Raw genomic sequence first — 16,790 nt, 5'->3', positions numbered from 1 at the left:
TTACTTACTTCATGATATTTCTGCATTAAAGGACAAGTTCACCTTCATAGACATAAGGATTGAGAGAATGTAGCAATATTAGTAGAACACATCATTAGTAGTAGTCTCCTCATCCAGCGGTTCCAACACAAAAATTTTAAAAATTCATAACTTTTGCATCGATTGTCCAATTTTCCTCAAACTTTCACTGATGTGTTCTACTAACATTGTTGCATTTTCTCAATCCTTATGTTTATGAAGGTGAACTTGTCCTTTAATGACAGTATGTCAGGTTTTGCTTGTGCGTCTCCGTAGGTTATAATACAGGGTGCGCGCACACTTGGTCTGGGTGTATTAAAAGACACAACCTTTCCATATGTACAGTTTCTGCAGAGAAAACCAAGCAAAAAAATGTATACATACAATTGTATATATTTTCATATTGAAAAGTCACCTAGCAGAGCTTATAAATCTTGTGTGGATTGCACCATGTTATTCTCTGTATTTCCCATGTGATTATTTGCAATTAGTTTGAGATGTGAGCATTAGTTGGTATTCTAATCCCAGTCAACTTGACATAGTAGTTCATTTGATACAAACTCAGTTATTTACAGGTATGCCCATTTTGTTTTCATCAGTATTTGCTTTACTCTTATGTCAGATTGATATTGTACAATAATTATGATGCTATGAATTCAACAGATGTGACACATTTATGAATTATCCCCAAGTTGACCTTGGTTAGTCTATTTTGAATAAACCTGGAGAATCTGTGCAGAGAACACAGACAGTGTACATGGTTAGCTTATATTGCAAATGTTCATTGTTTTCATTTATCAATTTATTTTCCCTTTGGGTACGGATGTCTTCATGAAGTTGGGGCAAGAAGTGGTTCCACCGTCGCAAGATGCTGACGCCAACCTTCCACTTCTCCATCCTCCAAAACTTCCTGGAGGTCTTCAACGAGCAGAGCGCTGTCCTGGTGAAGAAGCTGGAAAAGTTCGCCGACATCCCCGAGCCCATCAACATCTTCCCCCAGATCACGTACTGCGTCCTGGACATTATCTGCGGTAAACTTTGAGTTCAAATATTAAGACAGAATGATAAGGCGCGGAGCCAAAGCTTTGCACGCCTTGGCAGTAGACAATCCTCACTACTGTCATATCTGTTCATCAGGGTATCTCAACAAACTCTCTTGTGCTTGTTTTATCGCGTTTCCACTTGTATCCGAGAGTGTATCTTATTGCTCAAGGGCTATCAAGTTGTTGTTTTGCCTCAATGGGAGTTTGTTTGGATAAGGGAACATGATGGGGTTACAGTCTCTCTGATACCGACAAACTATCTGCCATTTAGCTAGATGTGTGAAGGTTATCATTGAGACATATCTCTCTGGAGTAGAGTTTTTCACTCTTTGATATTGTGAAATGTTGAAGAGATATGAAATATGAATTGGCCTTGTAAAAATGTTCTCATCAGGCTTTGCGCCAAGAGCCATATTGACATTTCTAGCCCATGTGATGAATATGTAGCTGCTATAAAAAGAAAAATTTCAACTAATTTGCTCAGAAAGATGATTAGAAGAAAAGTGAGTTTCTCACTATTGATATTATTCTATGATTTTTGCCAAACAGCATTTGTGTAATGCTCTCAAATGCTTCATGTCGCTGTCTGTCGGTGACATACTCTTTTAATAGCTCCTCATCCATATGCCCTCTCTGTTTGACATCACTGAATCTTGCACATTCCATTGTGTTCACTTATGTTTGTTTGTGAAATTGTTTGTGCAAAGTGCTTTTTTTTTCTGCATTGCTCATATCATCCCTGTATTGTATGATATGATTTAAATCATTATACCATATGGTATGGGAATGATGGTGGTAGGTTGTACAGGGACTGAAGAGTAGGTTGTTAACAGCAAAATGAATTATATCATGCAGAATATCCACTTATTTTGACAGTTAATTTCTATGTACCATACATGTATACTAAATTATTTGTTCAAACCATGCAAAATTGTGAGATATAGTACTCAGCTGCTGTTGCAAGAAAAATCTGGGCTTCTTTTTTTTCTTTCGATTGTTCTTAGTCTTGCTGCTCTGTTAGTTATAATTCATCAGGTTTGTTCAGTGCAAGTTTGTGTAGGGGATAAGTTTGTTTTTTTTTCCTTCCGGCTCACCATCTTGCAGAGTATTAAAAAACAAACATAGACAAAAATTAACCTTCCGATCTTGATTACTTCAACAGACACAGCAATGGGCAAGCACATCAACGCTCAGGGAAACAGTGACAATGAATATGTTCATGCTGTGATCAAGTAAGTGTCAAGTTTGATTCTTGTCTCAGTTGCAATACTTACAAATGTTGTTAGTGTGGGGGGGGGGGGGAGCATGGAAGGTAGTAAAGATCTAACTTGATTAAGATGTTTGCTTGCAGAAATGTTTGGCATGGCACACATAGTCCAGCAGAAAATAAAAAAAGGAGGTGTGTAACCTTTGTGTGTCTTTGTTAAGAATATCAGTGTGGAGATGAACTCTATACACTATGAACTCTGCACACAATTAATTGCATCATGGGTTGAGAATTATGACTAGGTTTTGATTGAGCCCAGGGCCCTCGTTCATTATTACCCACGCCGATGAAAATCGGCAGGGGGTTATGTAAAGGGTTCCGTATGTTTGTTTGTTTGTTTGTTTGTTTGTTTGTTTGTTTTTTGTTTTTTGTTTGTTTGTTTGTTTGTTTGTTTGTATGTTTGTTTGTTTGTTTGTTTGTTTGTTTGTTTGTTTGTGTACAAGATAACAAGAGAACGGGTAAACGGATTTGCACGAAATGTTCAGGGAATGTTTGGATAATGACAGAAAAGAATCGATTAGATTTTGGTGATAATCGGTTGACCCTTGCAAATTCTGTGTGACCTTGAAGTTTTGACCCCATGGTATAGTGACCATTCCGAAAATTTCCCGTTTCTCACTTTGCGATTTTCCACTACCATACGAAAACATAAACTCCCCAACGATCCGACTTTGCTGCTCAAATGTTCGTAAGAATTCCGAAATTTACGTTTAGGCCTATTTGAGGGACTATGTCCTTCTAGATTTATGAAAGTTCGTTCTCCGTCATCACAAACTGGCCCGTATTTTGATGATTTTTCAAATTAACATTGATTGTTTTTTTCGTTGGAGGAGCATTTTGCTCGGTCGCAGTCACACTGCACGATATGCGTGCTCAATGTCAATGCGTGTGCAAGGCCGCTGAAAATGCATCGCGCTCTACACTGTTGGTGCAAAATTGCACCGGGGACGTTGCGGCGCTCGTTGGTGGCCGAATACTGGTGCAGTAGACATTTGCATTCAACCCTTGCATTGAATAATTCCCGTAGACACTAATCATAGGGGTAATTGCCTAGGGGGTACGTAAATTTTGTTTTTCTTTTTTGCTTTTGTGGATACCATCAAAGATCGTACACTCATACGACCTTTGATATCATCACACTCTCGGCTTGCTATAATCAAAATATCCCGCAAGAAAACGGCGTATTTCTCGATTTTTAGCGCTTTTTCCGCGACCCGTCGCGTAGACAATACTCTTAAAACTTGACTTAATTCGCGCGCGCTTGGAAAAGTTCCGATTCTGCACTTTTGATGGTGGAATTTGGGATTTTCGATGGATTTTTGGAGGAGACTTAAGGACTTTCCTGTACGTGAATGAGTGTTAATACCGTATGTGTAATGATGTGATTTGCGTGTGATGTGACTGTAGAACCAAAGATCGTACACTTCAGTGTACGATCTTTGGTAGAACTCACTGGCTGGTGATAAAGCACACTGGCAATTAAGTGGCCGAATTCTGGTAGATGACCGAATGCACATTATGTTTACCCCGACTTTGTACTTAGGCGTGGGTCTGCCGCCTTTGACGGCCCCTCTCTAGTTTGTTATATTTTTGTCGAAATATTCACTGTATGGTATGCATTCAACCGAGTATTTCATGTGACATCATCAAAGTTAGTGCATTGGTGTAGCTTTATTTTTTTTTGACAATTTTTTTTTTCTTTTTGCTTGTTTCGATGGCACGTATCATCCCTTGGGTGACGACTTCATATATTTATCTAAAAATTTATGAATTTTCAGGAGAGCAACAAGACCTTTTCATTCATTCAACATTTTTGCGCAAAATGTCCATATAGATGTCAGATATTATTTTAAAAAAACCCATTGTTTTGGATTACATTAATAATTGTGTTTAAAACCTCCAATGAGTATTGTTCTTTTTATGGATTTTCAAATCAATTGTAGTTATTAGAGGAGTAAAAAGTGTGCTTAATTTTTGGTGAAGTATTGATATGAAAAATTGGTTGAACATCTGGGAGATAAAGTAGGATGTACTAAATGATATATGAAAAAAAAAATCTTGTCTAATGTTAATCAGTATATTTGAAAATGCATTTAGTCTTTATATAGGTGGGGTCAAGAGTAAAATCAAGTGAATAAAGAGCAGGAGTAGAAAGAAAAGAAAAGTTTAAAAAAAAGTTCATGAGAAACAAAATATTCAAGGGAATAAAAAAAGGACAACATTAAACAATTCCAGCTGTAGACACTTTCTGAGAGAGTAGTACAGTGCACTCCTGTTACAACGAACATGGTTATAACGAAATTTCGTTGTAAGGAAGTAAAACTTCTGGTCCCAAAATTATCACCATTTCGTTATAACAAACTCTTTTCCGAGCCCCACGGACAAAGAAAAACAAAAGAAATGTGCTCCGCTATAACGAAATGCGGATCGCTTTCGAAAATACGTAGCGGAACAAGCATAGGCGAATGCTTCACATCACGGCGTGTTCGCTCCGTGTGTCATGCACAGTTTCCGTCAATTTTTTGCTCTCTTTATTGTAATATCCAATCGAAATTTAAAAGGTATAGTGTACCATCCCATTTCACATAGCTGCACAGTGTAAGATGAGTATTCAACAAACAGAATATGATATACAATGTATGCGTGGTTTCCTTGTTTTTGTTATATATTGTATTTGTTCGGTTATAATGAAATTTCGTTATAACGAAAGAAAACTGCCGGTCCCGAGCATTTCGTTATAACGGGAGTGCACTGTATAGCTGGTACACAGAGTTGCAGCCAGTGTATCAAGGGTTACCTTGTTACGCTTTGTAATGTGTGCTTGTGTATGTCTGTACTTAGAATGTGCCAAGAGTTTGTAGATCCTAACACTATTGTCCATAATTTCTCCCATCCTACCTGGCCAAACACAGCATGAGTGATCTGCTCCTGGAGAGGATGAGGAAACCTTGGTACTGGCCAGACCTTCTGTATGACAACATAGAGCGTGGCAAGCAACATGCCCATCACCTCAAGGTTCTCCATGACATGACAAACAAGGTGAGATAACTTGAAAAGTCTCTTTATCTTTTTTTTTCTTTTCTTATTTTCCTCAAAATTTGATTGTGCCCTATTGCAACATCATGCTGCACAAGATTACATTAAATGTTTCTATGTATTATCCGTTAAAACGCCATAATTTACAATTTCATTCATGCCATACAATCATATATATAATGTAGTATATCAAGGGGGATGTGAAGAGCAATAGTGGAAACAAATGTCTCTTTGTTTTCAAAAATAAGATTTAGAAATAAATGTGATTTGAATTTCTTTGTGTACCACAAGATTATTCATTTCCCAGTGGAGACCAGAAGAAGAAAAACAAAAATATCTTTGTCTGTATTTTATGAATTTGTTTGTGTGGCAGTATGTCCAACTGCCAAAATAAGGCCCATTTGACAGTACTCATTTTAAATCTGTTTGGCTGTCCATGTTTTGCCTTCCTGTCCATCTATTGCCATTCTCTCTTTTGTTTGTTTTGCTGACTGTTATATGGCCTGGTGAACAGATCTACTCTCTCTCTCTCTCCCTCCCTCTGTTTCCTTGATACAGCTGTATGTCTCTTTGCTTCCTTATCTTCTCAAAACTCTGTCTGCCAGTCTGTTTTTTTTTAATGTTTTACTTTGCTATCAATAACTTTTTAGGTGTTGTTCTAAACCAAGACGCCAAATCTTGTTCTGCCATTTGCTGCTTTGATTGGTTTTGCAGAGCATCCTTCTCAACAGCTGTGGGATTTTCAAAGGGTTTTTGTGTCAAGACCCTTCATGTATTTAATTTTTTGTTCTATTCTTCCTTAAGTATAAAAAGGAACAGAAAGCAAAGCTGTCCCAAGAATATTATCGTGGAATGTCCCCAAACTTTACCCAAGCCTCAAACTGATAACTCAAACCTGATATCCATTTCCCTGAACAATTCAACCTGGAATTGTGAGGATACAGTCAGTCTGATCTGATTAAGCTGAGAGTTTCTCCATTAAGTAATTGGACTGCTTTATGTATATGAGAGCAAGCTGAAAAATCCTGCTTCCCTCCCATTCTCTAACCCCTCCCACCCCTCCCTCCACCGTCCCCTCCCTCCTCATTCAGATCATAAGAGAGAGACTTACTGAGCCGCCCAGGATCCTTGAAGGCAAGGAGGATGATTCTGTGGTGGGTAAGAGGAAGAGGATCGCCTTCCTGGACCTCTTGGTCCAGATGCACCGGGAGGACCCCAGCTTCACCCTGGATGACATCAGGGAGGAGGTGGATACCTTCATGTTTGAGGTGAGGTCAAAGGTCAAGTCAGAATCAAGTGTGCTGATAGAGCAACCTATGCAGTTCAGAGCCGCAATTCGTGTTGAAACAAACAAAGGAAGAAAACTAAGTCAAAGAGAAGTTAATGCTAGCAGTGCCTTTTTTCTTCTTTTCCCTCACTGTTTTTCTCTAAGTCAAAATATAGGTTGATTTATATTTGTGAGATTGGTAAGCTCTGTGGAGTCAAAGATGAGTAGAGCTTTTTATCTATTTTCATACTAAGAAATTGTTGATTTATTGGGCCATTGTTTGGAAAACATTTTATTCTACCTATCTGTAGTGCCAGTGTTGGGTTTCATTTATTTCCTGTACTCAGTAGAGGACTCTCAGGTGCTGCCAAGTTTGATACTCCTCTCTTCCTTATCATGCCTTTTTTGAAATGGGGGAAAAGTAGAATTCTTTCTTCCTGCTCAATATTTCACAGCATGCTGTGTGCCTATGAAAGGCTAAAACTGTGCAACTCTTATTTTAATACATCCTGTGTTTCTTGCCTAGTTCGCATATATGTGAGCAGTGAAAAGCATAGATGTCTGCTTCAGACTGTTTCGCCAAAGCAGGTCTTACTTCCTTTTTTGGGCGTGGGGGTGGGGGGGGGGGAGATTTGAGGATGCTTCAGTAAGCAGTGAAAAGCGCATGGCCATCTTACATATATTCAAATTCATGAAATTTGAATATGTCGATGTAGGGCAATTTGTCAATCAGTTGCACGTCACACATATTATGTTATATCCGCATGAGCATACTGCATTATATGGTGTTTTCCATTCCTTCAGATGCGAATATAACAAACCTACCCCTGGTACATATAGATTCTGGAGTTTGAGTTTGAGTTTGAGAGGGGTTTGAGGAGGGTTCAGTAAGCAGTGAAAAGTGCATGGCTATTATTATATCTGCATGATCATTGGAACTGTTTTCTGTGGTGTTTTCCACTCCTTCAGATGCAGATACAACAAACATATTTATCTTTGTGTGTATCTTTTTACATTGGACTTTATGGTAGGGTCATGACACCACTGCTGCAGCTGCGTCTTGGGCCATGCTGCTGATTGGTCAGCACCCTGAAGTACAGGCCCGCCTCCATGAAGAGCTTGATGAAGTGTTTGGTGAGGGAAACATGCAGTTCATTGTTGCTTGTGATTAGACAGGATTCAGCAAAGTAGAGACGAAGGGCATGCTGCCACCTCACCCATGTGTGTAATCATGATTCACTCACATGTATATCTTGTGGAGTTTGGCTAGATGCTTTGTGAAGTAATCTCAGCCACCTGCATTTGTTTCACTTCAGTGCACTTTTGTCGAGTTCAACTTCTGTTTACTTCCATGTCTGTGTGAAAGAAAAAGCAAACAAAATAAGTGACAGCAGGATTTACATTCCTCAACAGTAACCAGCTCCCCGAGTGCCCCCCCCCCCCCAACCTTAAATGTAAGTGTAATGTCACAGTGCCATATGCTAATGGGATGGGTAAGCATCCAAGCTGACTTGTTATGTACAGGTACAGTCTTGGCATGTTACTGAAGCCTTAGACATATGTAATATAACTGAGGATAGCTTGGGAATTGTGAACTTTCAGATCAGTCAAACGATTTACATGTGCCTCTTTACTCCTTGAATGAGAGATTGGTCAGACTCTCTCTTGCAAAGTGATGGCATTTGCCAAATAAAGGAAATCTACAAGTACAGTGGTCAATCATTGAACATTACTTCTGGGTTTTCACAGAGTTATCAGGACTTGGTATTGACAGGCTTAGCATGTGTGAAGTCATTATTATTATTATTATTGTTATTATTATCATTATCATCATCATCATCATCATCATCATCATCATCATTGTTATTATTATACTGAAAAAAAAGTAAGCGCATTTGTCAGATGCTGAATTGTTCAGCGAGTAATTATGTGTCAACAGTGTTCAAAGCCATTGTCGAAATTTACTAATAGGGGAGACCCAGGAGAGTTGAGCCACTTTTTACATAATTTGTCATATTTCCCCCTAATTGTATTTTGGGCTGAAGACTTTCTTATGATTGGAAGTTAAGGTCATATGTTATAATCCAGTTTTGTTAATTACACGGAAGGTGATTGCATTTCAGAATAAGAGCCCGTTCAAAAAAAGATGTCAAATGGCACAAGTCTCCTGTAGGACGAGGAGAGTTGAGCATACCCGCAATGAGAGTTGAGCCACCCATGGGAGAGTTGTGCCACACTGTACTAGGGAGTGGGAAAGTCGTATATCTCGTTAGAATGGGCCCGCATAAACACATTTAATGTGCTGTTCTTATCGAATATCACTATTTTGTAAATTGAAATACAATGACTCTAACAGAGAACTATTGATTTTTTTTTTCAGATAGAAAGAACTTCAAGATAGGCTTTCCAAGTTGTAGACAAATTGATGATGTCATCGAAATGTTCTGACTTAGAGTTGGCTACCTGGGGCCGACAATCAATAACTTTAAAACACTTCCATGACATATGCTCCGGCGACAAATGCTCCGGCACGAATTGCTCATGTTGAAGCTTACACAAACCCTTACCCCTACCCTAACCCTAACCCTAATCCAAATCCTTACCCTGCTCTGACCCAAAAACTCAATCATACCCACGAGGCTCACTCTCTCTTCGGAGAGATATTAATGTCAGAGCAATAATTGTCGGTGGAGCATATGTCGTGTCATCCTTTAAAACACAATAACTTCTTTGAGAAATCATTACTCATGAAGACAATAACTGAGTAAGCGAAAAACCATTGGCAGCTTAATAAACTTTAAAACAACATTAAAACACAACTGATATAACCCTTACTTAGATCTTACAATGCTTTTCAGAGCTCGCTCAAACAGATATGCAACCTTGAACAGGAGATAAAGATTGTAGTGCGTGGAAATTAACATGACATTTTGTTTCATTTAGCTCACGTCAGATTCAGGCTATGCTATTGATATTTATGTATCATCCCCTTTGTTGTGAATTTCAATTTCCATGGGGTTTCATTCAACGTCTAAAGACAACAAGGGGCCACAAAACTTTCCAGAATTGCCTCAATACAGTCACATCTTTTCCAGTCACATCCTTTCAAATTTCAGACGATGATATCATATTGTTAACAATATCTGCTCAAAAAATGTAGTCCCATGAACAACATAATGCCAACCATTGACTCTTCCATCTACCTGGCAAAACAATACAAAATAACAAAATGACCTCGACAAATGATTTGTTAGATTCAACGAAATGCAGAATACCATGATGGCAGTGTCAACCACACAACTTTAACAATAATGACACAACAAATGATGGTGTCCTTCACTCTTAGAAAAAATGTGCTGATTAGAACCTCTTCTTGTCCCGTATTTAAGATTCTTTATAGACCCTTTTTGTATAGGGTTCTACAATGTATAAAGAACCTATACAAAAGCGGTCATTTTTCTGTTTATCCATGTATCTCTTGAGTGTCATTCGATCTACACCAAATGCTCGAGCGGCAGCTCGAACACTGTTCAACTCTTCGACTGCTTTTGCTCCTCGCTGGAGCAATCCTGGATCACTCCCACGGTCTGATGTCCTTTTGTATAATTATTTGTGGCATTGTCTGAAAGAAAAGTAAAAATTTGTATAAATAAGATAATGGTAAAAGGAGAGTTGAGCCATGGATCATGTCTCCTCATGATGAGTGGCTCAACTCTCCAAAAGGTCGGCCATTTTTGCATGTGACTTAACTACCACTAGAGCAGTTGCATCATATTTAACCAAAAACATCAGAAATAATCAACAATGCAGAGGCTACGCATTGCCCATATTGCGACCAAAGTAACTGCTAGTATATGAATAATAAGAAGGGTCTTACCTCTAACTCTCAAATCCACTTTTCAGTGCGATATTTGGTTTTCCTTTCACAAAATCTCCCATGAGGTACCATGGATCTTGCTGACTTAACTGGAAAGAAAGTTATATTATACACTACCAGCAGAGGGAGTTTAAACTTTTTATCTAAAGTGCAAGTATGAGATTTAGGGGGTGGATCAACTCTCCTTGTGGCTCAAGTCTCCTGGGTCTCCCCTAAATGAGAGACAGAAAAAAAAGAGTGGTGGTATGAGTTCAGAGGCAGTTTTAGGGAGGTGAACACACTATGCAACTGATGCAAGCATATTTGTCGTTTGGCCACGCCGTAGGTGACAGTGATCGACCCATCACAGCGGATGATCTGCAGAAGCTGCAGTACCTGTCCTGCGTTCTGAAAGAGACCCTGCGAATATGCCCCTCTGTACCTATGATTGCCAGAGACCTACGAGAAGACTGCATCCTTGGTAAGATAATAAAGATAGAAACATCTTCTACGGGTCTAGGCCAATTACCCCAGACCCTCTCCTGACCCTAATCCTAATCCTGAACATGATCCTAACCCTAACCCAGGGCTCGACACTAACGGTGGCCCGGTGGTCCGGGGCCACCAAAATTGAAAGTCGGGCCACCAAATTTAAAAAAAGGGCAAATTTGATGGCCCGCCTCGGGCCACCAAATTTTTTTGAAAAGTACATCAATTAATTCGTAACTTTTTGTGCCGGAAATTAGCAGTTATGTTTGTTTAAAGGATGGATGAAAAGGACTGAATGAGTGCCTGAGAGTGAGTGTTGCGAGTTTGTTGAGGTTTATTCATGAGTAGATGTATGTCCAACTTCCAATTCTTACTATGACTGGATAAAACTTAGATATTTGACTCATTAAAAAAAACAGGACTTTTAATGTTTTTTTATTGTTTTTTTTTCAGGGCCACCAAATTTTTCTCTCTGGCCACCAAAAATTTGAAATTGAGGATTTTGGTGGCCCCATCGGGCCACCAAACAAAAAAGTTAGTGTCGAGCCCTGTCTAACCCAAACTCTAACCCCAAACCTTTCCTTAATCCTAATCTTTACTCTAATCGTATAACTAACCAGTATTTGGCCGGGGGGGGGGGGGGGGGGGGGGGGGGGGGGGTAATTGCCCTCTTGGGGTTATTGCCCTGATACGCTCCTCTGCTGCTCCTATTTATCCTCATTTCTTTCCAGACTTACACATAATAACCAACCTGTAATTTCTCCACTCAATTTACACACTGTATGGGTGTGGGGATAGACGTTATTATTTAAAGAGACGAGGATTTGTGTACCATTGTGTTGTTTTCTTTCATTTTGGTTGCTGTGGCTTGTCAGTCAAAATGCTTCATATTTGATGTCAGCAGGAAGCCTTTGGGGGTTCTATGAGATGTTATTTCCTGTGATCTACCTCCATTTCCTGCTGCTATGTAGGTCCAGTTGGATTGCATCCAATTTCTGGCAATGTTAATGCAAGTGTTCCTGCAGGTAAAGCAGGGAGCATTTGCTAGAAAGTAATTGTATTGAGCCTATGTCCCAATTTCTTTTTCTTTTTATGCCTCCGCAACGAAGTGGCCGGAGGCATTATGTTTTCGGGTCCGTACGTCCGTACGTCCCGTTTTGTTTTTGTCGATATCTCAAGAACCGTGTGGTGGTTTTACATCAAACTTGGTATGAGGGTATATCCTTGGGGGATAATACTTTGTGTGGATTTTAGGGTCACAGGGTCAAAGGTCAAAGGTCACAGGTTATTTTGTGGAAAAAAAATGAAATTTCATGTTTTTCTCCATATCTCGCAAATGGTTCAAGGTATCTTCATGGAACTTAGTATATATGCTTGTACCGATGGGCAGTGATTATCTAGGGAAGTTGGGGGTCATGGGTCAAAGGTCAGGGGGGTCAAAGGTCAAGATCAGCTCCTCAAAATATCACTACTTTCCTTAAAATGCAATATGCCTGAAGTTTTTTTTTTTTTTAACTTGATGTATGGCATGTATTACCCAATATATATTTTTGGGGAAGTTTCTTGCCAAAAGGTCAAAGGTCAAAAGGTAAAGGTCAAGTGAAAGTGCTAAATTGCACTTTTTCCTCCATATCTCGAAAGTAACTCAAGGTATCATCATGAAACTTACATATTTATGCATGTTCAACCTAACAGTGATTCTCTTTGGAACTGTGAGGTCAAAGGTCAAAGGCCAGGTTTAGATAATGCTATTTTCGCATTCAATACTGAAATTATACTTTTTCTCAATACCTTGAAAATTACTCAATGCATAAACTTATAAAAGGGTCAAAAGTCAAGTAAAAATCATCAGTTCCCCAAATACCTGCACTCTGACATTTTAATCATTCATCCAATTGAACCTAGTTCTAGGAAAGTGAACATTCAGCTTATTTGTGTCAAACCTGTCATTTTGATATTTTGCCAATTGTGTGAAACTGTCATCACACATTGTCAAGACATTGTACTATAGACCTATTAGGAGAACCATGCATTATGGCGGAGGCATATCAGTAGCCGTAGCGATATATCTAGTTTTCTCTTGTTTAAAGATACAATATAATGTGTGTTTGTGTGTAAATGTCATTATAACTATTTTCTTCAAGTACCCTTTAAGTTCTCTCATTCATATTTTGATGAGAGTGTTGGTATTGTTAGTCATAATGATCTAATTTGTTCAAGAGGAGAATTAAAACAAACAAGCTGAAACTAAAACTAATATTTGCCTTAATCCTTGTATGCTGCACATGGCTCTCACCCAAAAAGAAACTTGCCGCGATCACAACTACCATGCAGGAACTGAATGAGCTCAAAGAATTGTTATGATTATTGTTGCTACCTTTGTAGAATAATTGATACTATAGAAGTTTTAAAGGATACCAGGGCATGATTTTAGACTTGATTGCATATGAACAGCTATGAATTGGTTTCTCTGGGTACAGTGTTTCAGAATTTATAATGATTGGGGTGAGGAAAAAAGAATGTTTTCAAAATTCATAACAATTCACAGTGAACAAGGATGATGACATTGCAGCTTCATCGTCGGTTGAGAATGATAAGGGCGTTAAGTTGTCACAAAACCCATAGTGTTCGAGACAACTTAACGCCCTTCTCATTCTCAACAGACAACATAATGCATGATTGAGTGCTCAAGGAAGCAGAAGAAAAGAAGAAAGTGTGCATAAATTCTACACAAGTGAACTTATTATGCAAGTGTTATTGTAAGCCACAACAAAATTGTATGTCATTGTTCTTGTTCCATGTATTTTGTTTTTCAGAGTATTGGCTTATCTGCTTAAGGACCACAATAAATTCCACAACTCTATATGGCACTACCGATTAGATGTACTACAATATATGAAATCATGTGTATTGTCTGAACTGTCCCTTAAGATACTTTTTGGGTTTCAGATTTTTGTTTGAAATGAAAATTGCAATTGAAGTTTGGGGTTCCATCGTGTGTATCCAATGCAAATTTCTAAGGTGCAGCAAAGGAGATGGCAGCATTGAGAGCTTTGGGTAGTTTATCAGAAACTTGTTACAAATAGATCAAAACACTCATATTCATGCCATTTCTTCTTCCATGTGAATATCTAGCACAATTCAATTCAGTTTAATTTCACTTTGCTTCATTCAAAACAACACAGCAGTGTAAACATTTTTGTATATAATGAAGTGAATAAAAATGAAGAAGATGAGGAAAACTTGGTTGGCCCCACTTACCAACAATAAGTACATGTAACAATATTGTGATAAAACTGTGTATCATGAAAAGGTAACTCTTGTTTTTTTTTTTACCCTAGTCAGCAATTCTAAGTTGTTTTACTTTACACATATCAGTTTGCTCTATTATATGTTTTAAGACACTGACCAATTTAATGTTATTTATCAGTGGGGATGTAAACTGGCTGCAAATGTTAGTTGATAAATTTTCTATGTCTTTTAAGCAGTTGTGTATTTATTTGGTACTGATATAACTTATTTTTGATGAATTTTATACAATTGGCAAACTGAGGGCATCATCTCTGGAAAGAAAATAATACACAGAATTTTGCTGGAATTGATACTTTGTGATTTAATATCAGGGCTTGAACCAAGTTCGTGCATTCCTTCTGCTCCTTGTTTTCACTGCGTCATATCATGAAGTATTTTCACTTCTGTAAAACATGATATATTCACAGCATGAAATTTTTGCGAATTGAAGCCGATGGCCTCCTTTGTGACATGAAATTTTCACGAATTGCCACTGGCATTCAATGCATATCGGGTAGACAAGAAATTTTGCGTGCATTTTAATTTCGCGAATCTTAGCTCTCGTGAAATTCGCAAAATTAAAATGTTTTCAAAACAAATTGAACATAAATTAAAATGTAAGCAAATATTCCTCGTTTTACAGTAAATGATGTCTTGAAGCAGGGGAGAAAGTACCCATGAGTACTTTTGAGGTGGCTCTTCGTTTCTACTTGATCATGCCATGAATTGTTTCCAATATTAAATCTGTTGAAGATGGGAAGAAAGTACCCAAGGGCACCATTGTGGTGGTGGGCATCTACGCACTGCACCGTGATCCTGAACAGTTCCCTGAGCCGGATAAGTTTGATCCAGATCGGTTCCTGCCAGAGAATTGCGCCAAGCGGCACCCCTATGCCTACGTGCCCTTCTCTGCTGGTCCAAGGAATTGCATCGGTAAGTTCATTTGCTGTACCTTTGGGTTTTTTTTTCTGTTTGCCTAGTTGCATTTTTGAAATGCTTTTTAAATGAAGGTCTGCAAATAAATTGAACATAGAAATATGCAGTGCCTTATTTAGTATGTAAAGGGTCGGAAATGAAGTTATCCCAAGTTACATATTGTTGTGTAGCATTTCTTTGCTTTACACATGCTTTCAGTATGAACATATCTAATTGCAGTTTTAAGTTGTTTTATTTGTATTATCTCTCCACTTTGTATCACACATACTACCACTGGAATCATTGCAGCTGAGTGCATAGTGAAACTATTTGTGAAGACATTTGACAACTGGCTGAATGATAAGTAGTGTACGCTCTGATTGATGGACATGTGAGATCCTTAACCAGTTGAAGACGAGTCTCGAGTATACTCATGCAGGTGTCTATGGGAAATGCAGGTGTCTATGGGAAATGCGTGGTGTAGCAAAATCAGCCCCCCTCAACGGGTTAAGCAAGAACTTATAGGACACGGTACTCCAGTCCACATCTGCATTAATTCCACTCCAGTGCTTATTGTACTATGGGCAAGTATTCCAGTCAAGGAAAGTGTTCCATCATTGAATCCACATGGATCCTCATCCTCATGGATTTTCCAGAAGTTTTCCTGAAATTCTCTTCTTCTCTACTCTGCCATCAGCAACCCAACATTTATTTGAGGATATCGCAAACTTTTATGTGCTGTCATGTTTTTATATGAAAGGCGCTCATACGAAGTCCCTTAAATTGGCTGCAACAAGTATATCAATCCCTTATTTTTGTTGTCATTTTTCTCTGAACTTATTAGGTCAGAGGTTTGCCCAGATGGAGGACAAGGTGATTCTGGCCAACCTGCTGCGGAGGTTCTCAGTCCACTCCATCCAGACGATGGAGGAGACCAACCCTCTGGGGGAGCTCATCATGAGACCCAGGGACGGCATCTTCCTCAAAATCACCCGTCGGAAGTAACAGTCTGGAATCAAGACTACAGGAGAGCATGTGTCAGGTGGTTAGTGAGGTGTGGATTACCGCCTGCCATGCCCCAAGCAGATTTTCATCGGTCTAGTGCTAGGTGGTTTTTTTTTTTGTCTTTATTATTATTATTGTTTCATGTTTTATTTTTCTGTTTTTTTTTCCTACCCAGCACGGCTACAGCCTTCAGAGGAACTTGTTGAGAGTAATTATATGCTTCGTATCTAAAGTGTTAGTTTCTTTATAACATTGTATCATGAAAGAAAGCAACAAAAATTTGTTTTGAAAAAGTTGGCAATGTCACACATGCAGTATTACACATCTATTATGTTTACAAACTCTCATTGTGGAGAACCATGAAAAACTGAAAGGCTTCTTCAAGATCATCAAATTATGATGTAAATACATTCCATAGAATCATGTTTTGCATGTTGTTTTATTTTCATGTCAATATTATTTTAATGCAATGTTTTGATACATTTTGAATTCATTTGGGTCTCTTGTTACATGTGCATTCATGCTATTCAGAAGTAATGTTTTGCTCGTTAACAAATTGTTTGGAGTTTTGTCGTGTGTCGTATGGCCAAGAAGGCAGTGAAA

At 38.5% G+C, this 16,790-nt stretch overlaps 1 protein-coding gene across 1 annotated transcript in view; it reads left to right on the top strand.

Moving 5' to 3' along the window:
• The window catches only part of LOC139720721 (cytochrome P450 4V2-like), a 31,407-nt gene extending 15,171 nt beyond the window's left edge, over window positions 1-16,236 (top strand). Inside the window, exons 5-12 of the mRNA XM_071632076.1 lie at window positions 856-1,049; window positions 2,224-2,293; window positions 5,241-5,367; window positions 6,456-6,632; window positions 7,663-7,765; window positions 10,834-10,968; window positions 15,021-15,200; window positions 16,027-16,236. Of these exons, the coding sequence (XP_071488177.1) occupies window positions 856-1,049; window positions 2,224-2,293; window positions 5,241-5,367; window positions 6,456-6,632; window positions 7,663-7,765; window positions 10,834-10,968; window positions 15,021-15,200; window positions 16,027-16,187 (1,147 nt within the window). The 3' untranslated portion in view covers window positions 16,188-16,236. The remainder of the gene's footprint in view (window positions 1-855; window positions 1,050-2,223; window positions 2,294-5,240; window positions 5,368-6,455; window positions 6,633-7,662; window positions 7,766-10,833; window positions 10,969-15,020; window positions 15,201-16,026) is intronic.
• The last annotated feature ends 554 nt before the right edge of the window (window positions 16,237-16,790 follow it).

Source organism: Diadema antillarum, unplaced genomic scaffold (assembly GCF_040938485.1).
Source record: "Diadema antillarum isolate AM-2024a unplaced genomic scaffold, OU_Dant_1.0 scf00000132, whole genome shotgun sequence".
Classification (NCBI taxonomy): domain Eukaryota; kingdom Metazoa; phylum Echinodermata; class Echinoidea; order Diadematoida; family Diadematidae; genus Diadema; species Diadema antillarum.
Note: the sequence above shows the minus strand (reverse complement) of the source record. Positions and strands in the feature narration are given on the sequence as shown.